Genomic DNA, 18,664 nt, shown 5'->3' with positions numbered 1-18,664 from the left:
ACGATGTGTGCCGGGGACAGAGCGCACCACCGATCCCCATTTTTTCAGAATGAGATAGCCGCTGCCTGCCCGTCGGAGGTGGTTAAGCTTTGACAATAAAATCTGGAAGACGATTGGTTCCCATGCGGAGCTGCACCAGATTTTGCACCCTCCAGTTTTAGTAAATCTCCCCTAATGTTGTAACAAGGACATTCCTCCACCATAATCATAGATCACACCTGTAGCACCTTTCTACGATGATGAAGTGAATCTTGCAAATCTTGCAATCGGGATGCTCCTCCTGAGAGGATCATTCTCCTTTCGATGAGTAAATATTAATTTTTCTTTATCAGTTGCAGACAATTAACATGAAAACAATGAAGAGAACTTCCATCGATCGTACAGACTCGTTTTCACTCACTAATGGGTCAGATTTCCATTGGTATCCCGGAATCCCTGGCATAGATTATTCCCACTCTCTGGTTTATTCTAATAGTGGTCGGATGGCGTCATTTAAAACCAAACGTCCTCCAGGATAGAAGATGAAGACAATACGATGGTAAAGATATTATCCACTTTATAATGAGACAACCAAATGTTGACGTGTAGACATTGAAGACCATTTTATTATGAAGGTGTCAATGTTTCTACCTGAAGAGCAGCGGAGATCGCACTTACTCTGCATCACTGCTCAGCTTTGCTGGGGGAAGTTTGGGTCATTTTCGGAGTTTCAGGTCACAGGGTTCACAGTCATGCCATTTTAGGCTGATTAGGTAAAGCAAATACTCCAAATACATGCTGTGCCCTCCACGTACCAACGCTGCAGAACAAAACTTCTAAAGGAATGCGTTGGGAGCGCTGCTTGCTTTATCCCAGTAGGACAATTAGCCATGTGCTTGAGATCTTTGCCGGGCATCCCGTTCTCGTGTACTGAAACATTTCCCAAAACACGCCACTCCGGCACCAACACTGCGCAGTCTTCACAAGAATTAACCACACCAAGATCAAAAATCACACGGAGTCCCCACAAACCTAAACCCAGACAGTAACCAAGGCTGGGATGTCAAATCTTGTTGCCAGACAAGCAAAAATAAATACTTTTAAAAAGGAAGTGAGCAGACAAATCCCAAGCAGTGTTTCCAGCCCTGCCGGCCGTCTCCCCCTGCTGAACTACAGACCACCTTCCCCTTACCATAGAGTTGTGTACAACTAATAAAGGAGTATTCTAAATTCGAGAACACATTTCCCAACAGCCAGACCCAAGTACAGTCCCAATGTCCCAAAATCTGGCAACGGGAAACTGTCCCTGCCCTCTACAAGCTCCACACAAGCAACAAAAAGGCCGAAGTCCAAAGAATCCCTTCCTTTAACCACCTCCCACCCGGGCCATTGTAAATATACGGCCGGACGGGAGTCTCGTCCTTCTGAATGGACGTTCCGGAACGTCCTTCAGAAGGAGAGAGATCGCGCCGCCGCGGGCACGCGCATCGGCGCGATCTCGATGTGCCTGTGTCCTTCGGACACAGAGCAACATCATTCGGCAGGAGGGCCCTGTGATTGGCCCTCCTGATCACATGACGGCTGTGTCCAATCACAGCCGTCATGTAATGTAAATAGAGCCGTTGTAACAGGTTCGATATCTTCTCCTTCTGACAGATCCTGTCACTGAGGAGAAGAGAAGAGGATCGGTGCTGCTGCGGGGGTGATCAGTGAGTATTTCTAATTACTCACTGATCACAGGGGGGGTCTGTGCTGGTAATCAAAACATTGATTACCAGAGCAGCCCTGGGGGGGGGGGGGGGGGGGGGGTGCCACTAAGCCACCAGGGGTGCCCACTATGGCCACCAGGGATGGCAAACAGGGCTCAGAGAGCCCCCCAGTGCCCTCCCTATCAGTGTTGCCCACCAATGCCATCTATCAGTGCTGCCCACCAGTGCCCATTATTGCCCACCAGTGCTGCCTATCAGTGCCCCCCATCAGTGCCGATCAGTGCCACCCATCAGTGCCGATCATTGCCGCCCAACAGTGCCACCTATCAGTGCCCATCAGTGCCGCCCATCAGTGCCCATCAGTGCCGCCCATCAGTGCCCATCAGTGCCGCCCATCAGTGCCCATCAGCGCTGCCCATCAGTGCCCATCAGCGCTGCCCATCAGTGCTATCTATCAGTGCCACATATCAGTGCCACCCCATCAGTGCCACCCAATCAGTGCCACCCAATCAGTGCCACCCAATCAGTGCCACCCAATCAGTGCCACCCAATCAGTGCCACCCAATCAGTGCCACCCAATCAGTGCCACCCAATCAGTGCCACCCAATCAGTGCCACCCAATCAGTGCCACCCAATCAGTGTGTCCTCATCAGTGCCTGTCAGTGCGGCATTATCAGTGCTCATCAGTGCAGGAAAAAACATATCTATTCACAAAATTTTATAACCTAAACAAAAAATTTTTTTTTTTTTTTTCAAACTTTTCACTCTTTTTTTTATTTGTGCACCAAAAAAGAAAAAACCTGGCGGTGATCAAATACCACCAAAAGAAATCTCTATTTGTGGGGAAAAAATGACACAAATTTGGTTTAGGTACAGTGTTGCATGACCGCGCAATTGTCATTCAAATTGCAACAGCGCTAAAAGCTGAAAATTGGTCTGGGAAGGAAGGGGGTTTAAGTGCCCAGTATTGAGGTAGTTAAACAAGCTTTATTCCTTCAGACAACGCATCCTGCAAGTCCCCAGCTTGCTAGTGCCCCATCTGGCAGCCCTCAGGCTTAATTGTAGGGATTCCCTTGTAGATTCAAGGTCTACACTTCACCTATAATGCTGTACACACCGGCCGATGGCTGGTTCAAAAAAAGAAAACCTGCCAGCAAATGGCATGCGTGTATGGCAGCCTGTCTGACAAGGCTTCTGTCGGACGAGCATGTTGGAAAATCAACAGCTGACCGACTCCCGATCAGAGAGTTTTGGTGGGAGAGCCACCCCCCTGTCAGAACCCAATAGCCCAGCGGGGGAGATCCCTATACTTTGGATAGTTAGTACAGCGGCTCCGACAGTTTGGATTGAATGAAAAAAATAAAATAAAACCTCAGTGTGTACCAAGCCTATGGCCTGGCTGTGCATATCTAATGTCTCCTACATAGGCTGTAGCAAGTATAATTAACTAGTGTATGACACTCCGCTACTGCCAGGGTCAGGCCCACCCTTACCCAAAATTACCTCCATTTTTAGGTCACTGGGTTTTCCACTACAGAGTGAGAGCTTAGAACTTGAACGGAACGATTGGAGCAGCATCATGTTCCACTACCGAATCAATAAGTTTAACCTGCTGAAAGGAAGCCCTCAATGCCTGATGAAGGGAGCCTAGATGAAGGGAGCCTAGCTGAAGGGAGCCTAGCTGAAGGGAGTCTAGATGAAGGGAGCCTAGATGAAGGGAGCCTAGATGAAGGGAGCCTAGATGAAGGGAGCCTAGATGAAGGGAGCCTAGATGAAGGGAGCCTAGCCGCGAGGGAGCCTAGCCGCGAGGGAGCCTAGATTGAAGAGGAACACACACTGGTTGCTAAAGAACATTTTGATTTGATGAGATTTGACACCCCAACCATCTTACTAGGACCTGCATAGCTGAACCCCCGGTAATCCACTAAACACATACACATGGATGTGGCCCCCATTACTGGACAAACTTGTCTTTTTATGGCACTTTTCCACTGCAAGTACCGGCTCGGCTTTACTCGGCCCTGCTTGGCCCAGTTTGCTTTTCCACTGCTGGTACCGCATGGTACGGTGTTGGAACGGTACGGTATGGTTCGCTTTTCCACTAAAGTAGTACTAAAGTTAAGTGGGTGAGATAACAACGGGGTGGGTGTGATTCTCTGACCAATCAGTGGCTAGTAGTGACTGCATGCAAAGAGGATTGTGGGATATGGTACTGGGTATGGTACCTCTTGGAACCACAATCGAGGTGGTACTGTTTTTTAGAGCCGTACCGTTCGATCCATGCAGTGGAAAAGTGCCACCGTACCGAACCGTTCCTACACCGTACCATGCGGTACCAGCAGTGGAAAAGCACAAAAGCGAGCCGAACCGTTCGGTTCCATGCAGTGGAAAAGCGCCATTAGATCTGCCTGAAGTTCAGTTTCAGGGAGGATTGGAATCCTGATTGGCTCCCATCATGTTCTTCTAGATGTATGGAAAAAAATATATGGAATTATTTTAAAATGAACACAAAACTGTATTTTATATCGGACTTAAGTCCAATCTCTCTTCTGGCTGGTCTGGTGAGGAGCGGGTTTCTTCCAACACTCTGAAGTTGGAGGTTCTCAGGGAAAGGCACTCACGTTAGGACAACTGCGAGCCCAAAGAAGCTGGACTAGGACCTATGTGGATGGAGGAAACACTCCCTCTGTACTATTGTGTTCCGGCAGCGGGGAGGGTTCCATCAGCATGCCAAATTTACAGATCACAGCCACATTACTAATAGCACTGATAATATTCTCTATTATTATGGGATATCGTGACCAAATTCTCTGGAACAACCAGTTCAAGAAATCCAAATTTCTTCCAAATTCTTGAATGCAGTGCTAACAAATCAGTATGGAATGGAAGTAGGTGGCTCCAGCTGTGTGTCCCTAGCTGAGCCTCTCTGGGTAGGGAGTGAAGAAACAATGACAATGCATGGGAAGATTATAGATCATTCACATTCTGCTGGAATCCCATCTCATTCCCAACATGTGGATCACACATCAAGTCATCTGCTTGCCCCTCCACCAACACCAGACACAATGAGCCCATTGTCCTGATTGTTACCAGACTCTAAAGGTAACGGCATGCTCCAGGATTCTCCTACAATCCCATAAGATGTCAAAAGAGATGGGAATTCCTATTGTTTTGTTGAAGTGGTTGTCTAGAACCAGACAATAAATTTACTTTTTAATTTTTTTTTTTATGTGAATGACAAAATTGCAGGACCTCCGTTGTGTGCTTCCACACAACCATCCCCACCACTATGAGGAAATCAATTGGAATACCAATATATTTTTGGATTGTGGGAGGAAACTGAAGCCTTCTAAGGAAAGTCCACCCCCTCCACCAATTTGACAAAAAGGGGAATGGTCTGAAAAATGTCATAAATTTTACCCAAGAGCAGCCAATGCAAATGTTTTCAGATGTTAAAGATAACAAATAGGGCGGTCCACATGATCGAAGGCACCATACGTGTGTTGGTGCAGCTGGGTCCCATTCCTTTAGAAAGCACCCAACGCGTGCACACATGCATGTATCTGCTTTCACATGCATGTATCTGCTTTCACATGCATGTATCTGCTTTGCATTTTGTTGCACTGCAGCTTGCGCTATTTTGCTGTGAGTCGAAGTGTGTTGCGGCCCATTCAGTGTGAACGTGTTGCCTAACATAGCGTGCCTTAAGAAAAATGCTTGCGTTGGGCTAGAGTGTGCAAAGGCCCAATGACATCCATCAAACAAAATATTCATTCAGAATACAGTTGCTGGTCTGTCATCAACGTTAAAAGGAGAAGTTCACGATTTTGAAAAAAAAAAAAAAAAAAAAAACTGAATAAATGTAGATCTTTTTGCAGGTAGCAAAAAAAAAAAAAAAAAAAAAGATGTGCGTTTATCATTTGAATTTGGCGCTTGTAAAGCATTGCACCCGCGATCTGCAGATTACAGGATCAAATATAGCCAAACTAAAGTTTTATCAACTGCCAAACAGCTAAAATATACTTCCAAAATGATTCTGCTCCTTCTTGCCAGACTTCAAGGCCAGGAGAGCACGAGCGCCATTCACTAGGATGGATTTTCCGATTCCCGGGTCACCAACCTGCTAGTCAAAGAATGAACGTCCATTATCACAGAGCTGAGGTGCTCCTCATCTCCTTGCATCCCGGGCCCCTTTCACACAGGCCGACTGATCGGACCATCTCACTGCCCTCTATGGAGCAGCTGGTGTCAATGGACATGTGTATGTGACAACGGCTGACATCCGATCCACTAAAAACAGAGGTGTGGGTGATTGGATGACAGTCTGATGTAAACGAACAGGCGCTACGTTTGTTTTCAACTGCCTAGAGGTCTTCATCAGCGGAGTGGACCCAGACAAAGAGTTGTCATCTACCTGCTCAGCGAATAGATTCCCCGCTGAGCCACGGGTGGACTCTGCCAGTGTGAATGGGGCCCTAAATGCTCTATCCATGATTTCCTGATGTCCCCAGGGCCAGAAAGTATGTTAGATTTACAGGTAGGTAAAGTGCTCATAGCCCAAGTATGTAAGAGACTCAAAAAACGTGGGTAGAGGAATTGGCGCTTACCGTGCTCATAAAAATCTAAGTCAATAAATTAAAGATATTTTTAAAACTCCTGATTAGTTTCCATAGTAAAAGATGCCAAAATAATCCATCCAAAGCAATACCAAAAAATAAGCAAACAAACATAAAAAAGTCCAATGTGACAAATCCCAACACCAAACAATGTGCTTCTATACGAGAGGGTGCCTTCTAATTCTTTCACCACAGGTGCTCGAAGGGTCGGTGGCAACTCACCAGAGGGGTTTGACCCCTTTTTACTGGATGGTCAAAAAACACATTTTGGAAAACCAGATGGGTTCCACAGCTATCACCACTCCATTCCAATGTTCCCTCAGGGTAGGACTAGGATGTGTGAAATGACTCTATAGGGGACACAATTAGAAGAACTTCATGGTGTAGTAAACGTATTAAATGTATAAAAGCAAGTAGTAAAAGATTGCACTCACATGTAGCTGTGCCTCAATCCCGACACTAGGGGTTTACAGCATGTGCAGTTATGGCTTATTCCTTCGGTGCTAGCGTTCCATTCACGCCTCGCTCTGGGTAGTAGGCCAGATGGGTTGTTACATGGGACCCGGAATTGCCGAATCCCTCGCTCTGACATGCGTTTCACTATACTTGACATCTTCAGGAAATTCATAATGTGTTAGAGCAGGCATGTCCAACCTGCGCCCCGGGGGCCGCATGCAGCCCAGAACCGCAGGCAATGCGGCCCACTGACCCATGACAATTTTATTTTTTGCTGTGGAGGAAGGAAGTCGGGTCGGGGGCATGGCCACAACAGCTTCCAACCGCTGCCTCGGAAGAGGGGGCGAGCATGTGCAGTGTTTCTGACTCCTACCACCATGACCACTTCAAATCAATGAAGTGGTCATGGTGGTTAGAGTGTTCCTTTAATATCTCTCAGAACAAGTAAACCTCTGTATACTACCTCTAGTTGTGTTAAATTAGTGCGGGGGGCACGGTGGCATTTTATTACTTATGTACCTTAACTATAGTATATATTTTATATGCGGCCCGAGAAAATTTCTCTACACTCAATGTGGCCCAGAGAAGCCAAAAGATTGGACACCCATGTGTTAGAGCCATATCTGCTCATGCTGTAAACACCTAGTGCCGGGTTTGAGGCACAGCTACATGTGAGTGTAATCTTTTATGCTGTAAACACCTAGTGCCGGGATTGAGGCACAGCTACATGTGAGTGTAATCTTTTATGCTGTAAACACCTAGTGCTGGGATTGAGGCACAGCTACATGTGAGTGTAATCTTTTATGCTGTAAACACCTAGTGCCGGGATTGAGGCACAGCTACATGTGAGTGTAATCTTTTATGCTGTAAACACCTAGTGCCGGGATTGAGGCACAGCTACATGTGAGTGTAATCTTTTATGCTGTAAACACCTAGTGCTGGGATTGAGGCACAGCTACATGTGAGTGTAATCTTTTATGCTGTAAACACCTAGTGCTGGGATTGAGGCACAGCTACATGTGAGTGTAATCTTTTATGCTGTAAACACCTAGTGCCGGGATTGAGGCACAGCTACATGTGAGTGTAATCTTTTATGCTGTAAACACCTAGTGCTGGGATTGAGGCACAGCTACATGTGAGTGTAATCTTTTATGCTGTAAACACCTAGTGCCGGGATTGAGGCACAGCTACATGTGAGTGTAATCTTTTATGCTGTAAACACCTAGTGCTGGGATTGAGGCACAGCTACATGTGAGTGTAATCTTTTATGCTGTAAACACCTAGTGCCGGGATTGAGGCACAGCTACATGTGAGTGTAATCTTTTATGCTGTAAACACCTAGTGCCGGGATTGAGGCACAGCTACATGTGAGTGTAATCTTTTATGCTGTAAACACCTAGTGCCGGGTTTGAGGCACAGCTACATGTGAGTGTAATCTTTTATGCTGTAAACACCTAGTGCCGGGTTTGAGGCACAGCTACATGTGAGTGTAATCTTTTATTACACGCTTTTATAAAATTTGAAATGTAACTAAAAAGGCAAAACTTTTTTTAGTTTTGGATAGAGCGGAGAGGGATTAGAACTAGTAATCAACCGATATTGGTTTTTCGCTGCCGATACTGATATTTTGTCCATTGCATATATCGGTATTGGCCGATATTTTTGTACATTTAAAAAAAAAAATAATATATATATATTTTTTTTTTTTTGACAGGTACTTTTGTGGAGGGATATGGGGGTCTAAAAGACCCCAAACCCCTCCTCTGCACTTAAAAGCATTCAAAACGCCAAGTTTGGCTGTTTTGAATGCTGTAATTATTTTGAATCTGGCAATCTTGAATCAGACAGTACCCGGAAGTGATGTCACTCATGACATCACATCCAGGTTTTTGCATGGAGACCCAATCAGAGCCGAATCCGGCTTTGATCGGGTCTTCAGCGGCTGGTTGCCCGGGGATATCCCCTCCCGCTCCTTGTAATGAAAACCGAGCGGCTTCTCAGCCGCATCGGTTGTCATTACAAGACAGCCGACCGTTGTCTATGGACGCTGGTACCGAGAGGATGCCTCTACCTGCAGGCATCACGCATCGCCCAGGTACATGCACTTTCTTGAAATATTGGCAATATCGGTAACCTCCAGGGCCGATTCTGATATATCGGGAAAAGTGCATATCGGCCCTCGATATATCAGCTTTGCCGATACTCAGTCAATCCCTAATTAGAACACCTGTCAGTTTTTATTGCTGTCCGCAAGCAAGACCGGTGAAGATTGGAGCGCCTACAGCGCTGACATCTCAGCGCTGGAAGAGCTTTGTTTTAAAAGGTAAGATTCACATAATGTGCTAGTATGTGATGCACAAACAAAAACACGTCCAGCGGTGTACAACCACTTTAATCACAATTGAGAACAGCAAGAACCTGGATGAGGCTTCAGAGTTCATTCCCTTTGTGTGATGTCCTCCTCAAACCTCAACTAGACGTAGAGGTCAGTTCATAATACAGAGAATGTGACTTTCACAAGCCGCCTGTGGTAGAGCATCATCCGGGTCCATGAGTAACCGATTCTCCACCAGAGGCGGCTTGTGAAAGTCATATTCTCTGCTTTGGGATTGGACCCCCAAGTGTCCGATTCATGTTTACATTTTTGGGAGCCCTTTTTTTTTTCCCTTAGAAAAGTGCCAAGCTGCTCTCGTTGAGAAAGACTGGCAATAAGGCATTTGCCCATCTTCTCACAAGTCATTGAAGCTCTGAGACCTGGCGGGATTCTCTCCCAAGGCAGAGATGAAGGTAAATTAGCATTACTTTGCTCCTTCCATCCAGTCTATAAGAATCCAGCCTGAAACACACAAGAAGATTCAGCTGACCACCTGAGAGGTTCCTTACAGCCCCCGAGGAAGTCCGACATTTCCTGGCCATCATCAGTGAAGACATTCAATATGCCAGGTCAGGTTTGCAGGAAGGTGTGATAGGTTTATATAATGTATACTTCAGGTGGGAGCGCCAACTATGCTAGAGGTCTCAGTTACATGATCAGAGGTCATAGGATCCCTGGTAAAAGTTTAGAATGGCAGATTTGGGGTAACAGCCTCAGTCCAAGATCTTTTTCACACCCTTCCTTATCACCAATGACTATTATGCATTCTGCTCTCTCCCACCAGCAGTCATAACACATGCTGGGAATATTTGAAATTCATCAACACCCAAGAGAATAGAATATGCAGGAGGAAAAAAGTACCTGAAGGGAAGAGTGATTCACAGGCCAAGTAATCTATTCGATGCAATTATGAAGAGCGTAACAAACATCTTAATCGCACACCGGCTCTGTATACGTCAGGAAATCATAAAACAAAAGTGGACCTCTTGATTTCACTCCATGTTTCCAGTCTGTATTATGCAGGAAAGAATAGAAAGCCAATCTCTCATCCAGCCTTCATCTCCATAGAGGGGAAATAAAGGGTCGTCTCCATTTTCCTTGGCTGTCTATTGACAGATTGTGAAATCGGTGGCTTGCGTAAACAGGCTTTGTTTTTCTATGATTGACCATGCTTGCAATGCAAGTCAGCAATTTTCAATGTGCTTTAAACTTCCTTTCATTTGGCCATGTGGGTAAGCGCTAGGAGGCTGCATTGCAAGCATGGCGGGTCCATTGAGATCTAGTAAAGTTTCTTCCAGTCTTGAACCTTTTTTTTTTTTTTTTTTTAAGGTTCCCCGCTGATAGCTGAATGTAAAGAAGACATGCCGACAAATTAAAAATTATGAAGAAAAAACAGCATGCCCCCCCCCCCCCCTCCCTCCAAATGCATACCAGGCCCTTTGGGTGTGGTATTGATTTTACATAAACCCCACGCCAAAATGTAAAAAAAAAAAAAAAAAAAAAAAAAAATTGGCTTGAGGTCCCCCCCAAAATCCATGCCAGACCCTTCTCTTCTGAGCATGCAGGTCAGGAAAGAGAGAGGACAAGCAAACCCCTCCCCCCAAAACACCTTATCCCCAATGTTGGTGAGAACAAGGGCCTCTTCCCCACAACCCTGGGCTGTGGTTGTGGGGGTCTGCGGGCTTATCGGAATGTGGAAGCCCCCTTTAACAAGGGGGCCCCCAGATCCCACCCCACCCCCCCAATGTATCAGGTACATTGTACCCCTACCCCATTCACCAAAAAGAAAAAACACACACCATTTTTGACAATTAAAAAGTCCCCCCCCTCCCCCCGAAGTTTATCCAGCATCAATCACGACTCCTGCTGCACTTAAAAAAAAAAAATTATATATATATATTTTCTCCAGGCCCCCGACGGAGATTTCCACTGAGCCTTCCTCGGGGCCAGAAGTTTTATTTTTACTTTCTCCTTTTGAGTCCAGTGGTGCTGCGGCCATCGTGTTTTACTCTGGATCTACTTCGGGGGGACTTTTTTTTTTTAAATAAAGGAATTGTCACTAAGTTTGTGTGCGTTTGTTCCGTTGACACTTTTTTGGTGAACCCCGTACTCATTCACATAGGAGGGGGGCGGGATCTGGGGGCCTCCTGATTCCGATAAGCCCCCTGCCTGCGGACCCCGACAACCACGACCCAAGGCTGTGGGGAAGAGGACCTTGTCACCATCAACATGGGGGCTACATGCTCGGATAAGGGAAAGGTATAGATTTTGGAGGGGGGGGGGTCCTTTTTTTTTTTTAATTTTGATGTGGGGTTCCCCTAAAAGTCAATACCAGACCCGAAGGCACCCCACCCCGTTTTTTTTTTTTCCCCTAATTTGTAATTGCCGACATGTTTTCCTTACATTCAGCTGTCAGTGGGAACCTGCTGACAGCCGATGAGTTATCCGTTGAGGACATGGCGGCCGGCTTCCCTACCCGCTCCTTACCAACCAGCTATTGGGGGGGGGGGGGGGGGGGGGACACCCCGAAATTGTTTCTAACAAATAGCACATGCTATGCCGCCAGCAAAACCCTGGTGATAAATATTGCATGTTTTTTGACTCTGTTCTGTTTGTGAATTGGAATTAAGAGCTTACTGCATGGTATTTTGGTGATATTTATAGGCACACTTTACATTTTGCAGTAAATACCACATAATTGTTATTTTTTGTGAACTTTTTTATTTTTTTTAAACGCATACAATCAGTTATGCAAATGAGTCACATGACCGTTCCATTGCATGTGGTAAACGTTAGTGAATTGACACCATGCTCTTCATCCTCTAAACCAGAGTTCAGCTAAAAAAGATCAGGAGAAGAGGCGGGCCAGACCGTGTGAACGTCAAGTTTTGCGCACTGAAGTACTACCATCATGCAAGCACCATCAATGATCTGTGCGCTCCAGAAGGATCCCAGCTCATACCTGGAAGGTGCACTTATCCTTTAAATCAGACCTATACTCAGAACGTTCGTCGATGCAACCAACCAATAAATTCCAAAGAAGCTCTGAAATACTCACCATTGCTGCAGAAAGCGAAGCTCTGAGATCCTGCCAGTGCTGGTCACATAACTATAAGCCTTGGCCACAAGGAATACGATGGTCTATGATGGAGAAGGACATCCATGGTCAGGAGGCACTGACTAATGCCGTCACAACTGCCCATATAATTGGTGGCATCAGGAGCCCACACGCCTATTTCCAGAAGAAAAGGTATTTATTAGTATAGAGAACGAGAATAGCAGAACGGAAAAGATGGAGACATTGTGAATAGATCCACCTATAAGAGTGAAGGAAATGAAAACGCATGGATCTTTTTTAGGTTCGGGATTATGCGCCCGATTCCCTGAATGTTCTGTAATCATCTCTTGGGTAGAACGGTTTAATTAGAAGAAAATGACAGTCCAGAATGGAGAATTGTCGAATTCCCTTATTCACTAAGTAGGGTGTTTCCCACAGCGTAACCTAGTGGACCGAGGCAGATCGCTGCCCTGCAAGGTAACTCGAGGACATTGCTACTAGAAGGCGTATGAGTCACTTTTCCAATGTAGATCAGCGACTGGCTCACGGCTACGCAACAGTTTGGGGTCGCGATGAGGGGAAAACTGTGAATGACAGCGGGGGATAAAAACGCACAGAGAAGGAAAACACAGGTGGGATCGCCACAAGTTGTTCGCGGACGTGCAAGGACAAGAGTGGAAGTGCAAACACGCCAGTATAGCGGCAAACATGCTTCAGATATTAGGAGACGGGGAAGGAAACACCAATATATCTCTGGGATTGTCAACATTTAACACCCGGGACTTCTACTGCAGATTAAACCAGCCCAGGAAAGCAAAGGAACCAATAAAATGCTTTACCTTCAAGAAAATACGTTACGGAATTTTGGGATCAAACCTAGAGATCCGCCGCAGCCCGCTCAGTTGGCTTACTCAGGGACCACACACTACACCGTGATATGGAACTCAATGGTAGGCCGGCTAAGCATTCCAATACGGGACGGAGAATACAGAAAACAGCATGAATTATATCTTGTGAAGAAATAAAATCTTACAGGAAAAGGATTTTACAAACGTGAAGAAAACAAACAAGAAATGGAGGCAAATCAACAATCCGGTAAGAAGATCTTCCGACCATTTTGTATCAACCTCGATCACCGTTCCTATTGAACGGATGAAGCTTTGTATATCGCAGGGCCAGTCTCGCCAATCGGCCAATTCCGCAAAGTGATGAGGAGGACAAACGGGAGTCCACGCCATCAGTCTGGAATACGAGGCATCTATCATTACATTCGACTTCTTAGGGGCCGAATCCAAAGGGTAGGCAACCACAAGAAGCCATTACAGAAAAGCAAATCTCTCCCCTGCAGACTAGGAAGGTCTCAGCGTTATTTAGTGATCCCCATGACAATTCTGCCTAAGAAAAGCAGTCTAAAGAGGATACACAATAGAAGCAGTATGCGGCTTGCTGTGGGGGTGGGGTGTTTAAAACCCAGCTGGCAGCCATAGGATACGCTTGCCTATACCACACGTCAAGAATCATTCCCTGGGTGGGGGTGGGAAGGAGGAGCGGGGGAGGGGGATGCACGTTCCCTTACAACCCCAAACACAAAAGAGAAGCTTGGCTTGGAAGCCCACAGAAGGGCTGATGGCCCTAATTCATGAATGGCAGGACAGGGAGCAGGTACTAATAGGCGCAATAAATGTTTTCCAGGATGACAAAGAGTTAAACAAGAGGAGGGAAAAGTCCAAGAAAGACAATCCATCACTTTTCTGGGAGGGAAGAGAAGATCAGTAGATATGCAGATCAGTAGCGTGTATGGCCTTGTCATGGGAGCCGTAATACCGCTTTATGTGTCCTTCACTTACCAAACATTATCTGCCAATATTACATTCATCGTGTATTTATCAGCAAATTGTCACAAACGTATCCAAAAGAAGAAACCTTCAAGTCTTATTGCTACTTTAGCCGTCACCGTCTAGGATCTGCACCGTCACCAAAACTGTCTACAATCTGCACCGTCACCAAAACTGTCTACAATCAGCACCGTCACCAAAACCGTCACCGTCTACAATCTGCACTGTCACCAAAACTGTCTACAATCTGCACCGTCACCAAAACTGTCTACAATCAGCACCGTCACCAAAACCGTCACCGTCTACAATCTGCACCGTCACCAAAACCGTCTACAATCAGCACCGTCACCAAAACTGTCTACAATCAGCACCGTCACCAAAACCGTCACCGTCTAGGATCTGCACCGTCACCAAAATCGTCTACAATCAGCACCGTCACCAAAACCGTCACCGTCTACAATCTGCACCGTCACCAAAACCGTCTACAATCAGCACCGTCACCAAAACTGTCTACAATCAGCACCGTCACCAAAACCGTCACCGTCTAGGATCTGCACCGTCACCAAAATCGTCTACAATCTGCACCGTCACCAAAACTGTCTACAATCTGCACCGTCACCAAAACTGTCTACAATCTGCACCGTCACCAAAACCGTCTACAATCTGCACCGTCACCAAAACTGTCTACAATCTGCACCGTCACCAAAACCGTCACCGTCTACAATCAGCACCATCACTATAACCGTCACTTTACCCGTCACCATCTACAATCTGCACCGTCACCAAAACTGCCACCGTCTACAATCTGCACCGTCACCAAAACTGCCACCGTCTACAATCTGCACCGTCACCAAAACCGTCTACAATCAGCACCATCACTATAACCGTCACCATCTACAATCTGCACCGTCACCAAAACCGTCACCGTCTACAATCTGCACCGTCACTGTCTACAATCAGCACCGTCACCGTCTACAATCAGCACCATCACTATAACGGTCACTTTACCCGTCACCATCTACAATCTGCACCGTCACCGTACCCGTGTACAATCTGCACCGTCACCAAAACCGCCACCGTCTACAATCTGCACCATCACCAAAACCGTCTACAATCTGCACCATCACCAAAACCGTCTACAATCTGCACCCTTACTATAACCATCACCGTCTACAATCAGCACCGTCACCAAAACCGTCACTGTCTACAATCTGCACCGTCACTATAACCGACACTTTACCCGTCACCGTCTTTCATCGGAAAACATCCACATTATATATCTGGGCCAGCCGGACTACTGGGAAATGTATACAGATAACTACCGATTCCCCATATCTGCCACCCATTTCATGTACCACACACTGACACGTGAACACGCTTACTTACACACACACACACGAGTGAACACCATCACACACTGACACGCGAACACACACTCCGATATCAGGAAGCCAACAAAACATAAAATCTATTTCTTTGAATGTCGGTAAAGGGAATCCGGGATCAAATGAATGGATGACAAAACTCCATCTCTGCAGATCACGTTCCACATGAACCCCAGTGGTGCTAAACTCCTCCCACTACACAAGTATAAAACCAATAAAAAGCTGGCGCTGTCAGCTGAGACGCGTAGATCTGTAGCGGCACGTCGGGGTAGCGCTGACATTTAACCCTCATGCAGCGTAGATTCTCCAGCTGGCACTGAGCTCCCATATGGTCTAGCGGTTAGGATTCCTGGTTTTCACCCAGGCGGCCCGGGTTCGACTCCCGGTATGGGAAGAAAATTTTACCTTACATTTGCAGATTGTTAAATAACAGAAATGTAAATGGGATTCAGATTTTTTATGCAAAGGTTGCAGATATTCATAGATTACGTAGCAGAATATTTTCCTACCTCCAGACCAACAAACAAGAATGAAATACAGAAAGGTAAGCGCTCACCTCCGGCCCTTTTATTGGCACCACGCGTTTCTTCTTCAGTTCCACGCATTTCCTCATTTTGCAGATCTGGTGGCTGGTGCTTCGGTTGACGCAGTTGTAGCACGCTCCGCACGCTTCTTTCCTCAGGCACGGGGTGCAGACCCCACATCGCTTCCTCTTCTTATGGGGCCGCTCTGGATTTTCCATGGCACTGCCATCATTCATACCACCAATACCCATTGCCAGCTCCGCCGGCATCAGCTCCGCCGGTATCGGCACCGTCTTCAGCCTCCCGAGTGCCTCGCCATCATCACAGAAGTCATAGATATCTTGGGCCCCCATGTGAGGCGCCAAGGCTGCCTGGGTCTCCATCATTGCACGGCCAACTTCAGGGGCCCCTCAATATTCAATGGCGCAGATCTAATAGACCAGAAGGCCGATCTGTGTGTGGGGGGCGGTAAATGTTATCTAGTTCTATGAACTACGGCTAAAAAACATTTGAATTCGATCCGCTGTTTATGTCCCTTCATTTGGATGAAATGCCGATTTCGGTGGAACGTCCATTAAAAATAAAAAGTCCTCCTAGAGCCCCGAATTTCTCAGATCCCGGCCCAGCAGAGCGATTAAAGGGAAGAGCGATCGAATCTCCCGGAGATTTCCCTTTCCCCCCTGACAGCTCATGGTGACGGAATCCGAGGGAAAGCTCTACCGAATCGGGGGACTTCCACAAGGGGTACCTAAAAATAGAGGAAGATATTCTTGGGGTCAGAGGTCATCTTATCTTCACATAAACTTTTCACCAAACTTTCTATTCTGACCAAAACCGGACAACGTCCCGAATGCTGCAATATTCATCAGACTGTCCAGAATCCCAGCCCGGGGGGTAAGGGGGGGGTGCACAGCCCCACCACCGGGGCGTACAGGGGGGGGGGGTGCACAGCGCCGCCCCCGGGGCGTAGAGGGGTACAGAACTCAACCCCTGTGCGTAGTGGGGAGGGGGAGCACAGCGCCGCCCCGGGCATAGAGGGGACAACACACAATTCACAATTATCTGATAAGTGTAAACAAACTTTGTCTATATATAAACAGAATGATCAGGACACAAACCACGCCGGGGATGGGGGGGGGGGACGCAGTACACGCCGGGGGGGGGGGGGGGGGGGGGGACGCAGTACACGCCAGGGGGGGGGGGGACGCAGTACACGCCAGGGGGGGGGGGGGACGCAGTACACGCCAGAGGGGGGGGGGGACGCAGTACACGCCAGAGGGGGGGGGGGGACGCAGTACACGCCAGAGGGGGGGGGGGGACGCAGTACACGCCAGAGGGGGGGGGGGGGGACGCAGTACACGCCAGAGGGGGGGGGGGGACGCAGTACACGCCAGAGGGGGGGGGGGGACGCAGTACACGCCAGAGGGGGGGGGGGACGCAGTACACGCCAGAGGGGGGGGGGGGGACGCAGTACACGCCAGAGGGGGGGGGGGACGCAGTACATGCCAGAGGGGGGGGGGGGACGCAGTACACGCCAGAGGGGGGGGGGACGCAGTACACGCCAGAGGGGGGGGGGGACGCAGTACACGCCAGAGGGGGGGGGGGGTCAACGGGGGATCTCCCATCTATCACGTGTGTCAACAATCCTAAGACTAGGGAATCCCCAGGTAACCATGAACAGTCCAAGCAGAGAATCAGTGTGGAATCATTGAGATCACCGACCTTCCCAACCATTCCACACATAGAGAAAAGATACAATGTAACATGAATTGGGGGGGGGGGGGATACCATGTAACATGCATGGGGGGGAGATACAATGTAACATGCATGGGGGGGGAGATACCATGTAACATGCATGGGGGGGGAGATACCATGTAACATGCATGGGGGGGGAGATACAATGTAACATGCATGGGGGGGGAGATACAATGTAACATGCATGGGGGGGAGATACAATGTAACATGCATGGGGGGGGGGAAGATACAATGTAACATGCATGGGGGGGGGAAGATACAATGTAACATGCATGGGGGGGGGGGGAGATACAATGTAACATGCATGGGGGAGATACAATGTAACATGCATGTGGGGGAGATACAATGTAACATGCATGTGGGGGAGATACAATGTAACATGCATGTGGGGGAGATACAATGTAACATGCATGTGGGGGAGATACAATGTAACATGCATGTGGGGGAGATACAATGTAACATGCATGTGGGGGAGATACAATGTAACATGCATGTGGGGGAGATACAATGTAACATGCATGTGGGGGAGATACAATGTAACATGCATGGGGGGGGGGATACAATGTAACATGCATGGGGGGGGATACAATGTAACATGCATGGGGGGGGATACAATGTAACATGCATGGGGGAGATACAATGTAACATGCATGGGGGGAGATACAATGTAACATGCATGGGGGGGGGGGAGATACAATGTAACATGCATGGGGGAGATACAATGTAACATGCATGGGGGAGATACAATGTAACATGCATGGGGGGGGGGGGGAGATACAATGTAACATGCATGGGGGGGGGGAGATACAATGTAACATGCATGGGGGGATACAATGTAACATGCATGGGGGGGAGATACCATGTAACATGCATGGGGGAGATACAATGTAACATGCATGGGGGAGATACAATGTAACATGCATGGGGGAGATACAATGTAACATGCATGGGGGGGGGGGGGGGAGATACAATG

The 18,664-nt window shown here is 47.5% G+C and overlaps 1 protein-coding gene across 1 annotated transcript in view; it reads right to left on the bottom strand.

Annotated features, from left to right (window-relative positions):
• TET3 (tet methylcytosine dioxygenase 3) overlaps window positions 1-16,342 on the bottom strand; it is a 167,998-nt gene extending 151,656 nt beyond the window's left edge. Inside the window, exon 1 of the mRNA XM_082257033.1 lies at window positions 15,969-16,342. Coding sequence (XP_082113159.1) covers window positions 15,969-16,322 — 354 coding nt within the window. The 5' untranslated portion in view covers window positions 16,323-16,342. The remainder of the gene's footprint in view (window positions 1-15,968) is intronic.
• Window positions 16,343-18,664: the final 2,322 nt, after the last annotated feature.

The sequence above is a fragment of the Pelophylax lessonae genome (genome assembly GCF_965119305.1).
Source record: "Pelophylax lessonae genome assembly, chromosome: 4".
In the NCBI taxonomy this organism is placed as follows: Eukaryota; Metazoa; Chordata; class Amphibia; order Anura; family Ranidae; genus Pelophylax; species Pelophylax lessonae.
The sequence above is the reverse complement of the archived record's forward strand: the minus strand, read 5'-3'. Positions and strand labels throughout refer to the sequence as shown.